This window comes from Panthera pardus, unplaced genomic scaffold, assembly GCF_024362965.1.
Source record: "Panthera pardus isolate Hobbes unplaced genomic scaffold, ASM2436296v1 HiC_scaffold_2, whole genome shotgun sequence".
Taxonomy (NCBI): Eukaryota; Metazoa; Chordata; class Mammalia; order Carnivora; family Felidae; genus Panthera; species Panthera pardus.
The window spans coordinates 64,968,586-64,985,955 of record NW_026526765.1 but is presented as its reverse complement, the minus strand read 5'-3'; the positions used below and the strand labels follow the sequence as shown (position 1 = coordinate 64,985,955).

The window sequence follows — 17,370 nt, the reverse complement described above, 5'->3', positions numbered from 1 at the left end:
GCTGGGACCCGAGGAGCAGAAGCTAGATTTGCCTCGAAGGAGTATTTGCATATGAAGAAAGGTGTCTTCCTTAACCTGTAGGTTACAGACCTATACCAGCCAGAGAATTCTTTTATTTCTGGGGTGTGTCCGTGGGAAGCTGGGAAGAGGGCTGGAAGTCTGATGCTGAGAGTCTTCTGATAGAAAGCCTGTCCACCTCCCACTCCTGGAGTACTCAACAGTCACTTGTTGAATACATCACCTTCTGTGAGAGAGACCACGGACATTGTGTTCTCCACTGTATCCCCAGCGCCTAGCACATCTAGCCCACATTAGGGGTTCTGTAAATATCTGTGGAGGATTCTAGAAAGGCAGGGACCATAGATATTTCATTCACCACCTCAGGACGAAGGACAAAGACTAAAGACTAAGGAGCCCGAAGGAAAAAGGGAGCAAGACGTTTCCCTCCCTATTCCTTTAGAGCTGGGTAAATGTTTGCTAAGCGAAATAAATCGCCCTCCTGCACTACTCCAAAACCGGGCCCCTCGCTCGGCTGCCAGGCCCTGGAGCGCGGCCACCATCTGGCTCAGGCTCAGGCCCGCGCTTCCCTCCCTCCCAGCCCGGGCTCCTGTTACCTCCCTGCACACATCTGTACCCACCACAGGCCAAACAATTACACGCTCCCGCGTCCCTGCCTCGAGATCCCCCAGGACCACGTCCCCCCAGCTCCCGCCCCCACCCGAGCTCCGGGGAAGCCGGCGGCCGGGCCTCACACGGCCGCTTGCAGCCGGCTCCCGCACCCCCAGCCACAGGCGCGCCAGGCCGCCGTCCATGTGCTCGGCCGCCGTTGCCAGCCCCGGCCCGCTGAGGCTGCAGCGCGGAGCCCGGGAGGCCCGGCGGCCGCGGCCCGGGCCCGCCGCGCTCCTCAGGGCGGGAAAGGTCGGCAAGCGGCGAGGCGGGAAGCGGCTGAAGCTGTGAGGCGCCAGGGGGCGGGAGGCGGTGGCGCGGGGGGACCAGCGGGCCGAGCCGGGGGAGCGAAGATGCGCAGCCCGAGCGGGGGCAGCGCTCCGGCCTCGGCGGGGCTGGGCGAGCGGCGGCTCGCTCACTCACCACGGTCCGGCGAGGCAGAGCGCCGGGGGTTCGGGACAGGGCCCGGCGGAGCCTCCGCGCCCTGCCCGAGCGGGCCCCCCCGGAGCTCTCGGAGCCGCTGTCGTCCGAGATCACGATGAAATCCTCCATGGCTTTGGGCCCCGGCCGAGGCGGCGCGCGGGCGGCCGGCGACCCGGACGACGGCGGCGGCGACTTCGGTTCCTGCTGCTGAGGCGGTGGCGGCGGCGACAACCGGAGCCATCACCCCGCCGGCCCCGCCCCTTCCCGCCCCGAGCCCCGCCCCCGCCGGCCGGCTCCGCCCCGCCCCTCCGGAGCCAGCCCCCCCCCCCCCCCCCCCCCCCCCCCCCCCCCCCCCCCGCCGGCGGTGGCGAGCGGCGGGCAGCGGGCGGGTCGGGTTCTGGCCCCGCGGGCGCTGTGCTTGGCGGGGAAACTTATCTTCCTTTCCTGGGGAGGAAAAAAAAAGAGAGAGAGAAAATCAAGTCGCAGCCGGCTTGGGCCGGTGTTGCGGGCGGGCGTGGGAGACGCTGAGGCTGCGAGGGCTTCCCCAGCTGTTTCCAACTGACCCAAGTGTGAAGTGAGGTGTGAACAGGCAGGCCTCTGACTGAGCCCGAGCCCACGGACTGCCCAGGAGAGAGGCCCTTGAGGACCTGGCCTGCAACAGACTGGCTGGAGGGTCCCCCACTGACTGAGGGTAGGTGGCCTGGCCTGTGGCTGAGGGGGCAGAGACCACCCCCGCTCCCTTGTGCGCAGGTGCCAGTACGACTGTGGGATAAATGCCTAGAAGTGGAATTACTGGGTCAGAGGGGATGTTTCTGCTGTTTCGATAAATGATGCCAAATTACTCCTAAATTGTACCAACTGGCAGTTTCACCAACAATCTGGGTCACGCAGGCATTTAAACTGTGAGATTCAGAAACTTGGGCAGTTGGTAGCAGGATCAGAAACTTGAAAAAATGTACAAAGAGAAGCCCTGAGATGGCTCCCGCCAGGAAAAATGAGATGTTATGAATGAGCAAAGTTATAAAGATAAAAAGATATACCCGGTAGAGGGAGAAGTGGTAGGTAGGTGGCCGGTTGTAGGGCAGGAACAAGTCAAGATGGGGAGGATCTGTGTTACGATAAATGTTGGGTATTGACAAAATCCTGTCGTTCATGCTCCCGCAACTTGCTAATATGGGTTGACAGAACCAATGGGAAAACGTATTTCTCAGAAGAGGGATTGATTTCCAAAGGAATGGTTATCAGATGCTACCTGATAAGCACTGTCTAGAGCAGTGATTCTCAAACTTCAGTGAACATCACCATCACCAAGAAGACGTGTTCAAACACAGATTGTTGGGCCCCACCCCGGAGTTTGTAATTCTGGGGTACGAGGCATGAGGCTCTGAATTTATATTTCTGAAAAGTTCCCGCATATCGTTGATGCTGCTGGTCTGGGCACCATGTGTTGAAAACCACTGGTCTGGTGGGCAGGGAGTCTACTGCCAACGCATTTCAGAAGTTCTGGTTGAATGGCGAAAATCATCCCACTTGTGAGGGCATTCATTAAGTTGTCTTCACCAAATGCCATTAAACATTTGATTTATTTGACTCCCTGCTTCTTGAAACACTGTCTTTTCTAAGCTTCTGTGACGCTGCACCTCTCTGACCACTTCTTTTCAGTCTTCCTAGATGACTCCTGCTCCTCTACTCACTCCTTGAATCTTATTTTTAATTTTTTTTTTAACATTTACTTATTATTGACAGAGACAGAACATGAGCATGTGAAGGGCAAAGAGAGGAGGAGACACAGAATCTGAAGCAGGCTCCAGGCTCTGATCTGTTAGCACAGAGCCCAATGTGGGGCTCAAACCCACAAACCGTGAGATCATGACCTGAGCCAAAGTCGGATGCTTCACTGACTGAGCCACCCAGACGCCCCATCCTTGAATCTTGATGTTCCTCAGAGTTCTAACAGAGGCCACCTTCACGCACTCTCCCTACACAGTGTCAACATGGCTGTAAGGGTAACTTTTATGTGGCTGCCTCCCACAAGCTTATCTCCAGCCTTGCAGATGTATATTGAATGAATTAAAACCGAACCCCTGTCCCCTCGAAAAAAGCCTGCTTCTTCTTCTTCTCTGTTCCCTATCTTAGTGAGCGGTGGTACTACCAGCCAGCAATTGCTCAAGTGAGAAATCTGAGCATTATGCTTGATTTCTACCTCTTTCTTACCAACAAGTCCTGTCTCTTTTATCTCCTAAATATTTTTCGTGCCCATTTGCTTCTTTTGGCCTCTTCTGGGATCATTCTAGGCAAGCTAAGGTCACCTCTGGCCCAGTCTACTTTAGTAGTCACCTATTTAGTCTTCCTGAATCTATTCTTGCCCTCTTTCATTCCTTTTTCCACATCCAAAGTGATCTTTAAGAGAGTATGTAATCAAGCCCCCTTTAGTGGCTTCCTAATAACACTGTGTCTTAGTCACCACCATATTAACAAAATACCATGGCCTGGGTTACTTAAACAATAGAAATTTCTTTTCTTACAGTTCTAGAGGCTGGGAAGTCAAAGATCAAGGTTTCTGGTGAAACCTCTCTGTTTAGGTTGCAGATTTCTTTTTATAGCCTCACATGGTCTTTCCCCAGTGGGTGTATGCTGAGAGAGAGGGAGAGAGGGAGGGAAGGAGGGAGGAAGAAAAGAAGGAGCAAAGGAAAGAGGGAAGGAGGGAGACAAGGAGAGGGAGAGGGGAGAGAGAGGAAGGGAGGCAGAGAAGGAAAAAGAGAGAGAGAAAAGAGAGAGATTTCTTCCTCCTATAAGGCCACTAATCCCAGCATGAGGGCCCAATCTACATGTCTAATCTAACCTTAATTACCTTTCAAAGGCCCCATATCCAAATACCATCACATTGGGGGTTAGAGTTTTTTTGGGGGAACACAAATATAGCACTATAAACTTTTAAATGTAAAAAATATATTTTTGTAAATTATATAAATATTATATTTATGTATAGTAAACATATGATTTCACCATAAGTAATTTTTACCCCCCCCAAAAAAAAGGAATGGAAAAAAATTTGAACTCTATGATATGCATGTTACAGTGTTAAGGGATGAAGTGTACTGATGTCTACAAGTTATTTTGAAATGCATCAAAAATAGATGAATGTGTAGATGGATAAATATGGATAAAGCAAATATAACAAAATGTTAACATTGTCAAATCTACATGATACTTTAGCTTTTATGTAAATGTGAATGTTTTCATATTACATTGAGAAAAAATTTAAAATTAAGAAAGTGAATTATGATTTTACAACGTTTTAAAAAAAGGAGAGCAAAGATTATGATGAACCCTGTGTGCCCATCATCCAGCTTCAAGAATGATCAATCTTGTTCCACTTATATTCTTACCCACTCTGTCACAACACAGTGACACTTTTGAAACAATAGTGAGCAAGGTAGACATGGTCTCTGGTTTATGGTGATTATACTTTGTGGAGAAAGCAGACAATAAGCTAGTAAATAATTATAAATTATGACAAGTATATAACCAGTTTGTGATATACTTGTGAGATGTAACTTGTGAGATATAAATATAAAATAATTTTATTGTTTCTCCAGTAACCATCACCACTGTCTGTAGAAATCCTCTTGTTCTCTAGATAGTGAATTCCCTTAAAAAATAGTCTATTCTGGGGGTGCCTGTGTGGCTCAGTCGGTAAGTGACTCTTGATTTCAATTCAGGTAATGATCTCATGGTTCGTGACATTGAGCCCAGGATAGGGCTCTGCCTGGTTGGGATTCTCTCTCTCCCTCTCTCTCTGCCTCTCCTCTGCACATGCTCTCTCTCTCTGTCTCAGAATAAATAAACATTAAAAGATTTTTTTAAAAAAATATCCTGTTCTGGTCCCATTCCAAGCATTATGACTTAGGCTTGTCCATTTAAAGTCTTTAATCTCATATTTAATTTATAGCTCTTACCATTCTCCGGGTGCAGGTGGACTTGTGGTTACAACAGCTCCTAGTGGAGAGGGTGGTAATGTCCCCTTCTGTACCCTTGACTCTTGTTCCTCCCAAGTAGGAATGAGGAAGAGGGAGAGAGAATATTCTCTGCAAGACTGTCCAGAAAGAATTGTTTGCTCTTTTTCTGCTGGCTGTTGCTGTTTCAATAATAGTTCTCCCAATGTGTGGGGAGTACAGAGGCTAGCTCTCTTACTTGGACGGGGCACACGGTTGCTCTCTGGGGCCTGCTCTGTGTACATCCTAACCTAGGAGAAGTCAGTCTCAACCTCTTTCTCCCAGACATCCCCACCAGTCCCTACCAGGGGCAATCTAACCTGTAAGCCTGTTGGGGGATCCTTGTTGTTCGGGGATCCTTGTCCAGAGGGGCTTCTTGGGGAGTGCCAGCAAGAGCCTTGAGGCTCAGCCATCTTCTGTGCTCTCTAGGAGACTCACACATGGAGATTTTGCGTGCTTAAATCAGGAAGGAAAGAAATGCAGGCAGCTCTCATCCTGATGGCCTTTATCTAAGCCCACGTTAGCTCTCTTCTCCCTTCCTTCGCACCCAAGGACATCAGGGGCTTGTTCAAGTCATGGTTCAGTAACTTTCAGACAAGTTCTCAGCTTGGGGAATAGGAAGAAGAATAGTTTGCTGCACTTTCAACTTGTGGTAAGGGAATGGGGAGAACAAGTTGAATGATCCCATCTTCTTTAGCTAGGGAGAATTAATGGATGGTTGCTAACTACAATATTCATCTGGATATATGAACTAATTGGAGAAAAATTTAAATTCTACTTTTGTTGCAGAATTTATGATAAAGTGGTTAATATTAGTAACTAACTTTTAAGCATAGTGATATGACTTTAAGGGTACAACGGTGTTCTGATTGTATATATCTTTCTCATCAGCCGTCCTGCCTGAAAGTCAGGAAACACAGGGGCCCTGGTTGTGTAATAAGAGTACACTTGAAAAATGCCTTGTCCTTATCTGAAAACCCAGATGGAAGAATACCAGCCCTGAAGTTGCTTTTCTTAAAACTGTAAGTAGTGTCACTTATGTTTTCTTGGTCATCCTGGATCTGTCTTGAAATACTCTGTTTACCCAAGGCTTCTAAAATCATAGTTTTTCACAAGCTAGTATCTTTGTGTGTTTTTCTTTTCTTTTTTTTTCTGGGAGATTTGTCTTATTTTTTTCCAGATTTATTGAGATATAGTTGACACATAACACTGTGTAAGTTTAAGAAGTACAATGTGATATGTTGATACATACATATGTTGTGAAATATTTACCACAATAAGGTTGGTTAACACATCCTTTACCTCACATAACTACTGTTTTGTTGTTGGTATGGTGAGAACATTAAAGCTTTGCTCTCATAGCAACTTTCAAGTATACAATACAGTATTATTAACTATGGTCATCATGCTGTACATTAGATGCCCAGAACTTATTCATCTTAAAACTGAAAGTTTGGACTGTTTGATTAATAGCTCCCCTTTACCCCCTCCCAACCCTGGCAACCACCACCCTCCTCTTTGTTTCTATAAGTTTAATGTTTTAGATTCCACATATAAGTGAGATCATAGAGTATTTGTCTTTTCCTGAATTATTTTCCTTAGCATAATGCTCTCAAGGTTCATCCACGTTGTTGCAAACAAGAAGGATTTCCTTTTTTTTATGGCTGAATAATAATGTGTGTGTGTGCGTGTGTGTGTATTTTTCAAGGTGATACTTCTTAATAGACTTATTCCCCTTAAATAATACATTAATCCCTTGTAAACGGAGAGGCTAACACAGTCATTTATTCATCCAATGATTACTGTATAGGTATCTCCCACTTTTCTGAAAGTTCCACATTATACCACTTTGCTTTTACGAAAGACTTAACATTAGTATCTGTTTTTGCTAACCAAAAGAAATCTGAAGAGGATTTTCACCCTTATGAAAAAAGGCAAAAAGCAAAAACAGTGTCCAGCATTTATTTTGCAGCCAGCCCTAAGAGTGGCAGCTTGCACCCCAAGCAGTGAGAGTGGCCCTGCCCAGCTCCTTTACCAGGATCTCCACTCAGCATCTCAGCAGCGAGCCACTGTAGCTTTGAACTGTGTCTGTGAGCATCTGTGCTGTATCTCAGTTTATTTTGTGCAACTGTTAGCAAGATGTGTCCTAAGGTAAGGGAAGAGCCTAAGAGAGGTTATTTTTGGGGTCTGGAAACACAAAAAATTCCATATAAATGAATGGAAATTGCTTCTTTGCTTTATGCCATTTCAGCTTATGAAGGGTTTCACTGGAGGACTCTAGTTTTGGATGGAAGGATGTGTTGAGTGCCTACTGGGTGTCAGGCACCTTGTTAGGGGCTGGGGATGAAACAGTAAGCAAGAGAGTCATGGGCTCTGTTCTCACAGAGCTGAGCAGTCCTACTTTGTGAATGAAGAAAACAAATCTCAATGTCTTACTTTCTTTTGAAAAATATGTATTTAAAAAAAATGTTTATTTGTTTATTTATTTATTTAGTTGGGGGGTTGCCTAGAAGAGTTTGCTGCAGTCGCTCTCATACATCTCGCGTAGATTATTTTTGCCAAATCTGATCACTTATGTATTTAAAACTTCTGAATAACATACGTATATGACCAATCTACAATAATCCTGATTCAAAAAAGAAAGTTCTTCATTCAGTCAGTCTAATCTGCACTGAAACTTTTTTATTTTATTTTATTTTTTAAAATTTACATCCAAATTAGCATATAGTGCAACAATGATGTCAGGAGTAGATTCCTTAATGCCCCTTACCCATTTAGCCCATCCCACCTCCCACAGTAACCCTCAGTTTGTTCTTCATATTTATGAGTCTCTTCTGTTTTGTCCCCCTCCCTGTTTTTATATTGTTTTTGTTTCCCTTCCCTTATATTCATCTGTTTTATCTCTTAAAGTCCTTATATGAGTGAATTCATATGATTTTTGTCTTTCTCTGACTAATTTCACTTAGCATAATACCCTCCAGTTCCATCCACGTAGTTGCAAATGGCAAGATTTCATTCTTTTTGATTGCCTAGTAATACTCCATTGTACATATATACACCACATGTTCTTTATCCATTCATCCATCGATGGACATTTGGGCTCTTTCCATACTTTGGCTATTATTGATAGTGCTGCTATAAACATGGGGGTGCATGTGTCCCTTCGAAACAGCACACCTGTATCCTGTGGATAAATGCCTAGTAGTGCAATTGCTGGGTCGTAGGGTAGTTCTATTTTTAGTTTTTTGAGGAACCTCCACACTGTTTTCCAGAGTGGCTGCACCAGCTTGCATTCCCACCAACAATGCAAAAGAGATCCTCTCTCTCCGCATCCTCGCCAACATCTGTTGTTGCCTGAGTTGTTAATGGTAGCCATTCTGACAGGTGTGAGGTTGTATCTCATGTGGTTTCGATTTGTATTTCCCTGATGATGAGTGATGTTGAGTATTTTTTCATGTGTTGGTTGGCCATCTGGATGTCTTCTTTGGAAAAGTGTCTATTCATGTCTTTTGCCCATTTCTTCACTGGATTATTTGTTGTTTGGGTGTTGAGTTTGAGAAGTTCTTTATAGGTTTTGGACACTAGCCCTTTATCTGATATATCATTTGTAAATATCTTCTCCCATTCTATCGGTTGCCTTTTAGTTTTGCTGATTGTTTCCTTCCTGTGCAGAAACTTTTTATTTTGATGAGGTCCCAGTAGTTCATTTTTGCTTTCCCTTGCCTCTGGAGATGTGTTGAGTAAGAAGTTGCTCTGGCCAGATCAAAGAGGTTTTTGCCTGCTTTCTCCTTGAGGATTTTGATGGCTTCCTGTCTTACATTTAGGTCTCTCATCCATTTTGAGTTTATTTTTGTGTATAGTGTAAGAAAGTGGTCCAGGTTTATCTTTCTGCAGATTTCTGTCCAGTTGTCCCAGCACCACTTGCTGAAGAGACTGTCTTTATTCCATTGGATATTCTTTCCTGCTTTGTCAAAGATTCGTTGGCCATATGTTTGTGGGTCCATTTCTGTGTTCTGTATTGTGTTCCACTGATCTGAGTGTCTGTTCTTGTGCCAGTACCATACTGTCTTGATGATTACAGCTTTGTAGTATAGCTTGAAGTCTGGGATTGTGATGCCTCCTGCCTTGGTTTTCTTTTTCAAGATCGCTTTGGCTGTTTGGGGTCTTTTCTGGTTCCATACAAATTTTAGGATTATTTGTGCTAGCTCTGTGAAGAATGTTGGTGTTACTTTGATAAGGATTGCATTGAATATGTAGATTGCTTTGGGTAATATCGACATTTTAACAATATTTGTTCTTCCTATCCAGGAGCATGGAATCTTTCCCCATTTTTTGGTGTCTTCTTCAATTTCTTTCATAAGGTTTCTATAGTTTTCATTGTCTAGATTTTTCACCTCTTCAGTTAGATTTATTCCTAGGTATTTTATGGTTTTTTGTGCAACTGTAAATGGGATCGATTCCTTGATTTCTCTTTCTGTTGCTTCATTGTTGGTGTATAGGAATGCAATTGATTTCTGTGCGTTGATATTATATCCTGCAACATTGCTGAATTTATGAATCAATTCTAGCAGTTTTTAGGTGGAATCTTTTGGGTTTTCCGTATAGAGTATCATGTCATCTGTGAAGAGTGAAAATTTGACCTCCTCCTGGCCTATTTGGATGCCTTTTATTTCTTTGTGTTGTCTGATTGCTGAGGCTGACTTCCAATACTATGTTGAATAACAGTGGCGAGAGTGGACATCCCTGTCTTGTTCCTGACCTTAGGGGAAAAGCTGTCAGTTTTTCACCATTGAGGATGATATTAGCGTTGGGTCATTCATATATGGCTTTTATGATCTCGAGGTATGCTCCTTCTATCCGTACTTTCTTGAGGGTTTTTATCAAGAAAGGATGCTGTATTTTGTCAAATGCTTTCTCTGCATCTATTGAGAGGATCATGTGGTTCTTGTCCTTTCTTTTATTGATGTGATGAATCATGTTAATTGTTTTGTGGATATTGAACCAGCCCTGCATCCCAGGCATAAATCCCACTTGGTCGTGGTGAATAATTTTTTTAATGTATTCTTGGATCTGGTTGGCTAATATCTTGTTGAGGATTTTTACATCCGTGTTCATCAGGGAAATTGGTCTATAGTTCTCCTTTTTAGTGGGGTCTTTGTCTGGTTTTGGAATCAAGGTAATGCTGGCTTCATAGAAAGAGTTTGGAAATTTTCCTTCCATTTCTATTTTTTGGAATAGCTTCAAGAGAATAGGTGTTAACTCTTCCTTAAATGTTTGATAGAATTCCCCTGGAAAGCCATCTGGCCCTAGACTCTTGTTTTTTGGTATAAACTTTTGATTATTAATTCGATTTCCTTACTGGTTATGGGTCTGTTCCAATTTTCTATTTCTTCCTGTTTCAGTTTTGGTAGTATATATGTTTCCAGGAATTTGTCCATTTCTTCCAGATTACCCATTTTATTGGCGTATAATTGCTCATAATATTCTCTTATTATTGTTTTTATTTCTGCTGTGTTGGTTGTGGCCTCTCCTCTTTCATTCTTGATTTTATTTATTTGGGTCCTTTCCTTTTTCTTTTTGATCAAACTGGCTAGTGGTTTATCAATTTTGTTAATTCTTTTAAAGAACCAGCTTCTCGTTTCATTGATCAAGAGTAATTTTTAATTAAAAACTTACATATTAAAAAATATGTGAACATGTAAATCAAAACCATTTCACACCCATTATGATGACTGTTATTAAAATAAAATGGAAAACAAGTTTTGGCGAGGATGTGGAGAAATTGGAACCCTTGCTCATTGGTGGTAGGAATGTAAAATGGTGCAGCTGCTGTGGACAACATTTTGGCAGTTCCTCAAAAAGTTAGACATAGAATTACCGTATGATCCAGAAATTCTATTCCTTTACCCAAAAGCATTGAAAGCAGGGACACAAATAGGTACTTATCCACGTATCTTCATAGCAACAGTATTCATGATAGAGACACAGGTAGAAATAACCTCTGTCCATTGACAGTTGAAGGGATAATCAAAATAGAATTCTATTCAGACTTAAAAAGGATGGAAATTATGACAAAAGATATAACATGGAGGAAACTTGAGGACACCATGCTAAATGAAACAAACCAGTCACAAAAGGACAAATATTGTATGAGTCTACTTATATAAGTTACTTAGACAGGCAAATTCATAGAAATAGAAAATAGAATGGAGTTATCAGGGGCTGGGGGGAAGGGAGAATGGGTGTTATTCAATAGGTACAGAGTTTCTGTTGGGAAGACGAAAAAGTTCTAGAGATGGATAGTGGTGATGGCTGCACAATATTGTGACTATATATTAATTCCATTGTATTCTGCACTTATAAATGGTTAGAATAGTAAATTTTATGTATATTTTACCACAATAAATATATGTGAATATTTTCCTTTTATTAAAAAATCAAAACGTTATGGACAACATCAGAGGCCCCTTTGACCACGTCCACTATCCTGATCCCAATTCCTCTCTTCATTGTTTTGTGTTTTCTCCTCTAGAGTTTTTCTGTATATTTGCCTGGATTTATATTTACTTAGCAAAATGACATATATTTTTAGCTTTAGCCAAAGAACATGTCTGCCTTGGCATGGGGATTTGAAACCATCACTTGCAGTAAAAATGTTCTAAGCAGTAGGACTTTCTGCCTTATTAATGGGGATTTTTTTTGTGTGGATATACATTTTTAAATGTTTTTATTTATTTTTGAGACAGAGAGAGACAGAGCATGAGCAGGGAAGGGGCAGAGAGAGAGGGAGACACAGAATCCGAAACAGGCTCCAGGCTCTGAGCTGTCAGCACAGAGCCCGACGCGGGGCTCGAACTCACAGACCGTGAGATCATGACCTGAGCCGAAGTCGGCCGCTTAACCAACTGAGCCACCCAGGCGCCCCTGGATATACATTTTTTAAAAAGTTGTGTTTTTCTCTCATTTTTCTTTTTTTCATTATATGGTGTTTCAGGGAATATGGCCAGAGTCGCAAAAGATGAGTCCGCAAACAAAATGCAGTTAAGTGAAAGTCCTCATACTTGAGTAGGAATGAGGCCCCAACTCTAGAATGGAGCTTCTTTTTGTTACGATAATTGCTAACAACTACGTGCATAAAGTCAGCTAAGCAAGTGTGTTAATCAATTTAATGGTTTAGGTTTCCAAGGTTGAATTTTGAGTTAATTGGTGTCTACAACACTAGGAAGGGTTAGGTGTGAAGGGGGATCAGGCCCTGGACAATGTTAATGGCTGCGTAAACATGTCCTAAGGCCTTGCACCTTCTCCAGCCCTTCCCTTTTGAAGTCTTTTCCTCTGATGCTTCTCTCCTGCATCTCCCACAATATGGCAGGGTCAGTGCCTACAGAGCTGCTTTTGTTATCCCACAGCTAGCCAGCTCAGATTTCTCCCATGCCTTAGAGAACACTTTGTCCTTCCTGAGGGACTCCAGGTATAAACTCCCAGTTTCAGGTCACTCCTAGCTTTTCCACTGGACTGCTTTAGTAGGCAGCCCCTCAGTGCTGCCTACTAAATACATAACTTTATTTAAATAATTTTCTTATCTTTTCCCCTTTTCCATCCCTGTTTCTAATTTGCTCAAATTAGAAAGTAAGGCCAAATCTTTATAAAAATTGTGTTTTATCCTCTATGTTTAAGGATGATACATCCTCATTTTGAGAAAATTAAAGCAATTTAGAATGGTTATAAAACAATGTGCAACCACATCACACTTTGATAACTTTTCTAGACATCTCTGAATGGTGAATACTCACAGGTGCAAACCACACAATTTTAGACAAATAGGATCATACTATGCACATTGTATTGCAATTGGCTTTCTTAAAAAAAATACGTCCTTAAAGTTTTCTGTGGATATAGATTCACATTATCCATTTTACTGGCTCATAATATTTTAAAAATAGTATGACATTGTTTTCTTATTTAATAGAAAAGCACAAAGAAACAAAAAAGTGTATCACATTCTCTCAACCCTGATAGCCTACACTGAACAGTTTGTAAAATTAAAAACACATCTGTGAGATTAGGAAATTCATGCTACAAAAAGTTACAAAATAAAAAGTGAAAGTTGAGAGCCACCCACACTTTCCTAGTTTATTCTTCCCAAGGCTAAATGCCTTTAATTTCTAGTGAATCCTTCAAAACATGCAAAATCACTTACATATATGTATTTCTATCTTTCTAATTTTTGTGTTTTTTTTTTTAAATACAAAACAGATCAGTATATAGAGTTATTTATGTTGCTTTTTTGTTTTGTTTGTTGTATTTGGGGGATCATTCCTTAACTGCAAGGTAAATGTATCTTTTGAACAGCTGCGTAAAAAGTCATTTGTTAGGATGTGCCATAATTTACTTAGTTCCCTGTGATGGATATTCTGATTGTTTCCAGGGTTTTGCTTGTTTATTATGCAGTTTTGATTCTACTATTATCAATAATGTTGCAAAAATCATCTTTGTACTTATCTTAACAAGTCCTGCCAGCATATCCATAGAGAAAATCTTAAGCATTGGGGATTGGATTACAGGGTGTATGTGTTTTACATGTTGGTAGAAATCGCCAAATCATCATCCAGAACGGTTACACCAAATACCATTACAACAAAAGTGTTTGAGAGTGCTTGTTTCCTAAAATTCCACAAGCATTAGTTATCAGGCTTTTTAGGTGTTGCCAATCAAATAAATTAAAATTGTTATCTTGTTCTGATTTGCATTTACTTTATTATGAATGAATTTGAGATAGTTTTGAAATGTTCTTTGGCTGTTTGTAGTTTTTCCTTGAAACTGTTCATGCATTCACTGTATTTTTTTCCTCCTAGGCTGTTCATCTTTTTTAATAACTGTCACTAGAATTTGTGTGAATAGATAACATTTATTGAGCAAGGAATTACATTGCTTGGATAATTTATTCAACTAATTACCTAATAATGAACAGTTAGAATGTTTAGAATATCACACTACAGTTTCAAGCTTCATGTACGTGCGTCTTTATGCTCTGAATAAAATATGTCTTTAAGTTAGATTTCCAGAAGTAGAATTGCTGGTTTAAAGCCCAATTCCTTGTCAAAACTTTCAAAATAGCATTGTTTGATGGGGGAATAGTCCAAGTTAGGAAGTGGGAGCAAAGAAAGAGGCACTAAATAGGAGATCCTGATTGCAAGGCTAATCTGCTCTAAATTAGAATTGAACTAAAAGGCTAATTGGTGATGTTATCATCCTAGCTGCTTTCATCAATAAGTTTCTTAAAATCCTGAATCTCCTTTGCTATTTGGTGCCTCCTGGGCGTCTGCAAATTCTCCGGAAGGAAAAAAAGAAAAAATGTCATTTTCAAGTGAAATAATAGTATTAAAACATAATCATAAGCACATTTTGAATCATTGTATGGCCATGCAGTTTTAATGTTGGCTTTGCATTTCTGTTTACAATTATCTGGGTGGTGCACATGGTTTAAAGGAACATTTGGCATTAAGGTAATTTATGAATTTAAATTGATTGGAGGAAAGTAGCGGGAGACTTGAATAAGCTTACCTATAGGACTGGTTCAGTTTAAGATCCTGAGTTCAAGCTGAGTTCAAGAGAAGCTGTGCACAAAGCAATCCATTAAATTAGGATAATTTAGGAAGTGATTTGGGGGAGGATGAATTGCATAAATCTTGTCTTTGTACCTAATAACTTTTTCATTAGCAAGTAGTATAGTAGAAAATACAGAGCAAAGAAATTTACATTTCTGATTGGAGTTATAATTGGACTAGGATACCAGTTCAGGCCAAATTGCATTAATGACCACAATGCCAACCTTAGTTTTACAGGGGTTATTAGGTAACACTACGTTAAACCAGGCATTCCAGGATTACTTGGGCAGTATGAGGTCTGCCTTGGTATCTGCAAAGTTAAGAAGTGAAGTTATTCTCACCACTTTGTACAATATTATTACCTGAACAGACGTTTTGTGCATTCATATTTTTGACAGACAAAATCAAATAGGCAAAAATTGGTTTGCTCTCATTTTTTGTTCTAATATGCATTTATTATGAATATATATGCACACACATATAATGTTAATAATGTTAATCTATTTTCTTTTTTTTTTTTAACCAGTGTTACTTTTTTTTTAATGTTTATTTTTGAGAGAGAGAGAGAGAGAGACAGAGAGAGAGAGAGAGAGAGATTGAAAGAGAGAACATGATTAGGCAAGGGGCAGAGAGAGCGGGAGACACAGAATCCAAAGCAGGCTCCAGGCTCTGAGCTGTCAGCACAGAGCCTGACGCAGGGCTCAAACATGAATGGGGAGTTTGTGACCTGAGCCAAAGTCAGATGCTTAACCGACTGAGCCACCCAGGCACCCCAATCTGTTTTTATTCTGATTTTCTGTTGCGTCATGCATTTTCCCTTGACCACCATCATGTAACCAATGTTTGCGTAGGTATGTGAGTCCACACATTTTTCTCCATAACTATGTAAGCATTTACAAAGATATAGATACATGCATACACATATAAATAAATATATAAAATATATATTAAAAGATTGTTAATTGTCATTTACTTTTACAGAAGTATGGTCATAAATTATATCTATTTCTCAGTTACATCCTTTCTTGTTTAATTCATTAGGGCAGCCGGACAGATCAACTTGATTTTTTTTTAACATGAAATTTATTGTCAAATTGGTTTCCATACAACACCCAGTGCTCATCCCAACAGGTGCCCTCCTCCATGCCCATCATCCACTTTCCCCTCCCACCTACCCACCATCAACCCTTAGTTTATTCTCAGTTTTTAAGAGTCTCTGATGGTTTGCCTCCCTCCCTCTCTCTTTTTTTTTTCTTCCCTTCCCCTCTCCCATGGTCTTCTGTTAAGTTTCTCAGGATCCACGTAAGAGTGAAAACATATGGTATCTGTCTTTCTCTGTATGACTTATTTCACTTAGCATAACACTCTCCAGTTCCATCCACGTTGCTACAAAAGGCCATATTTTATTCTTTCTCATTGCCAAGTAGTATTCCATTGTATATATAAACCACAATTTCTTTATCCATTCATCAGCTGATGGACATTTAGGCTCTTTCCATAATTTTGCTATTGTTGAAAGTGCTGCTATAAACATTGGGGTACAAGTGCCCTATGCATCAGCACTCCTGTATCCCTTGGGTAAATTCCTAGCAGTGCTATTGCTGGGTCATAGGGTAGGTCTATTTTTAATTTTTTGAGGAACCTCCACACTGTTTTCCAGAGTGGCTGCACCAGTTTGCATTCCCACCAACAGTGCAAGAGGGTTCCTGTTTCTCCATATCCTCTCCAGCATCTATAGTCTCCTGATTTTAGCCACTCTGACTGGAGTGAGGTGATATCTCAGTGTGGTTTTGATTTGTATTTCCCTGATGAGGAGTGATGTTGAGCATCTTTTCATGTGCCTGTTGGCCATCTGGATATCTTCTTTAGAGAAGTGTCGATTCATGTTTTCTGCCCATTTCTTCACTGGGTTATTTGTTTTTCGGGTGTGGAGTTTGGTGAGTTCTTTATGGATTTTGGATACTAGCCCTTTGTCCGATATGTCGTTTGCAAATATCTTTTCCCATTCTGTTGGTTGCCTTTTAGTTTTGCTGATTGTTTCCTTTGCAGTGCAGAAGGTTTTTTCTTCATAAGGTCCCAGTAATTCATTTTTGCTTTTAATTCCCTTGCCTTTGGAGATGTGTCAAGTAAGAAATTGTTGCGGCTGAGGTCAGAGAGGTTTTTTTCCTGCTTTCTCCTCTAGGGTTTTGATGGTTTCCTGTCTCACATTCAGGTCTTAATCCATTTTGAGTTTATTTTTGTGAATGGTGTAAGAAAGTGGTCTAGTTTCATTCTTCTGCATGTTGCTGTCCAGTTCTCCTAGCACCATTTGTTAAAGAGACTGTCTTTTTTCCATCGTATATTCTTTCCTGCTTTGTCAAAGATTAGTTGGCCATACATTTGTGGGTCCAATTCTGGAGTCTCTATTCTATTCCATTGCTCTATTTGTCTGTTTTTGTGCCAATACCATGCTGTCTTGATGATTACAGCTTTGTAGTAGAGGCTAAAGTCTGGTATTGTGATGCCTCCCGCTTTGTTCTTCTTCTTCAATATTACTTTGGCTATTCGGGGTCTTTTGTGGTTCCATACAAATTTTAGGATTGCTTGTTCTAGCTTCGAGAAGAATGCTGGTGTAATTTTGATTGGGATTGCATTGAATGTGTAGATTGCTTTGGGTAGTGTCAACATTTTAACAATATTTA

General features: G+C 41.3%; 1 protein-coding gene and 1 long non-coding RNA gene across 4 annotated transcripts in view; one reads left to right on the top strand and one right to left on the bottom strand.

The window, feature by feature from the left end:
• The window catches only part of SIMC1 (SUMO interacting motifs containing 1), a 77,215-nt gene extending 75,868 nt beyond the window's left edge, over window positions 1-1,347 (bottom strand). The window contains exon 1 of one of the 2 annotated variants that reach the window (XM_053907110.1): window positions 1,090-1,347. In XM_053907110.1, the coding sequence (XP_053763085.1) occupies window positions 1,090-1,218 (129 nt within the window). In that variant the 5' untranslated portion in view covers window positions 1,219-1,347. The remainder of the gene's footprint in view (window positions 1-1,089) is intronic. The other variant, XM_053907111.1, reaches the window with a different exon arrangement.
• A 116-nt stretch (window positions 1,348-1,463) lies between these two features.
• LOC109267543 (uncharacterized) overlaps window positions 1,464-17,370 on the top strand; it is a 62,135-nt gene continuing 46,228 nt past the window's right edge. For both annotated transcript variants that reach the window (XR_002080170.2, XR_002080169.2), the window contains exons 1-2: window positions 1,464-1,780; window positions 5,976-6,106. This is a non-coding gene — a long non-coding RNA (uncharacterized LOC109267543). The remainder of the gene's footprint in view (window positions 1,781-5,975; window positions 6,107-17,370) is intronic.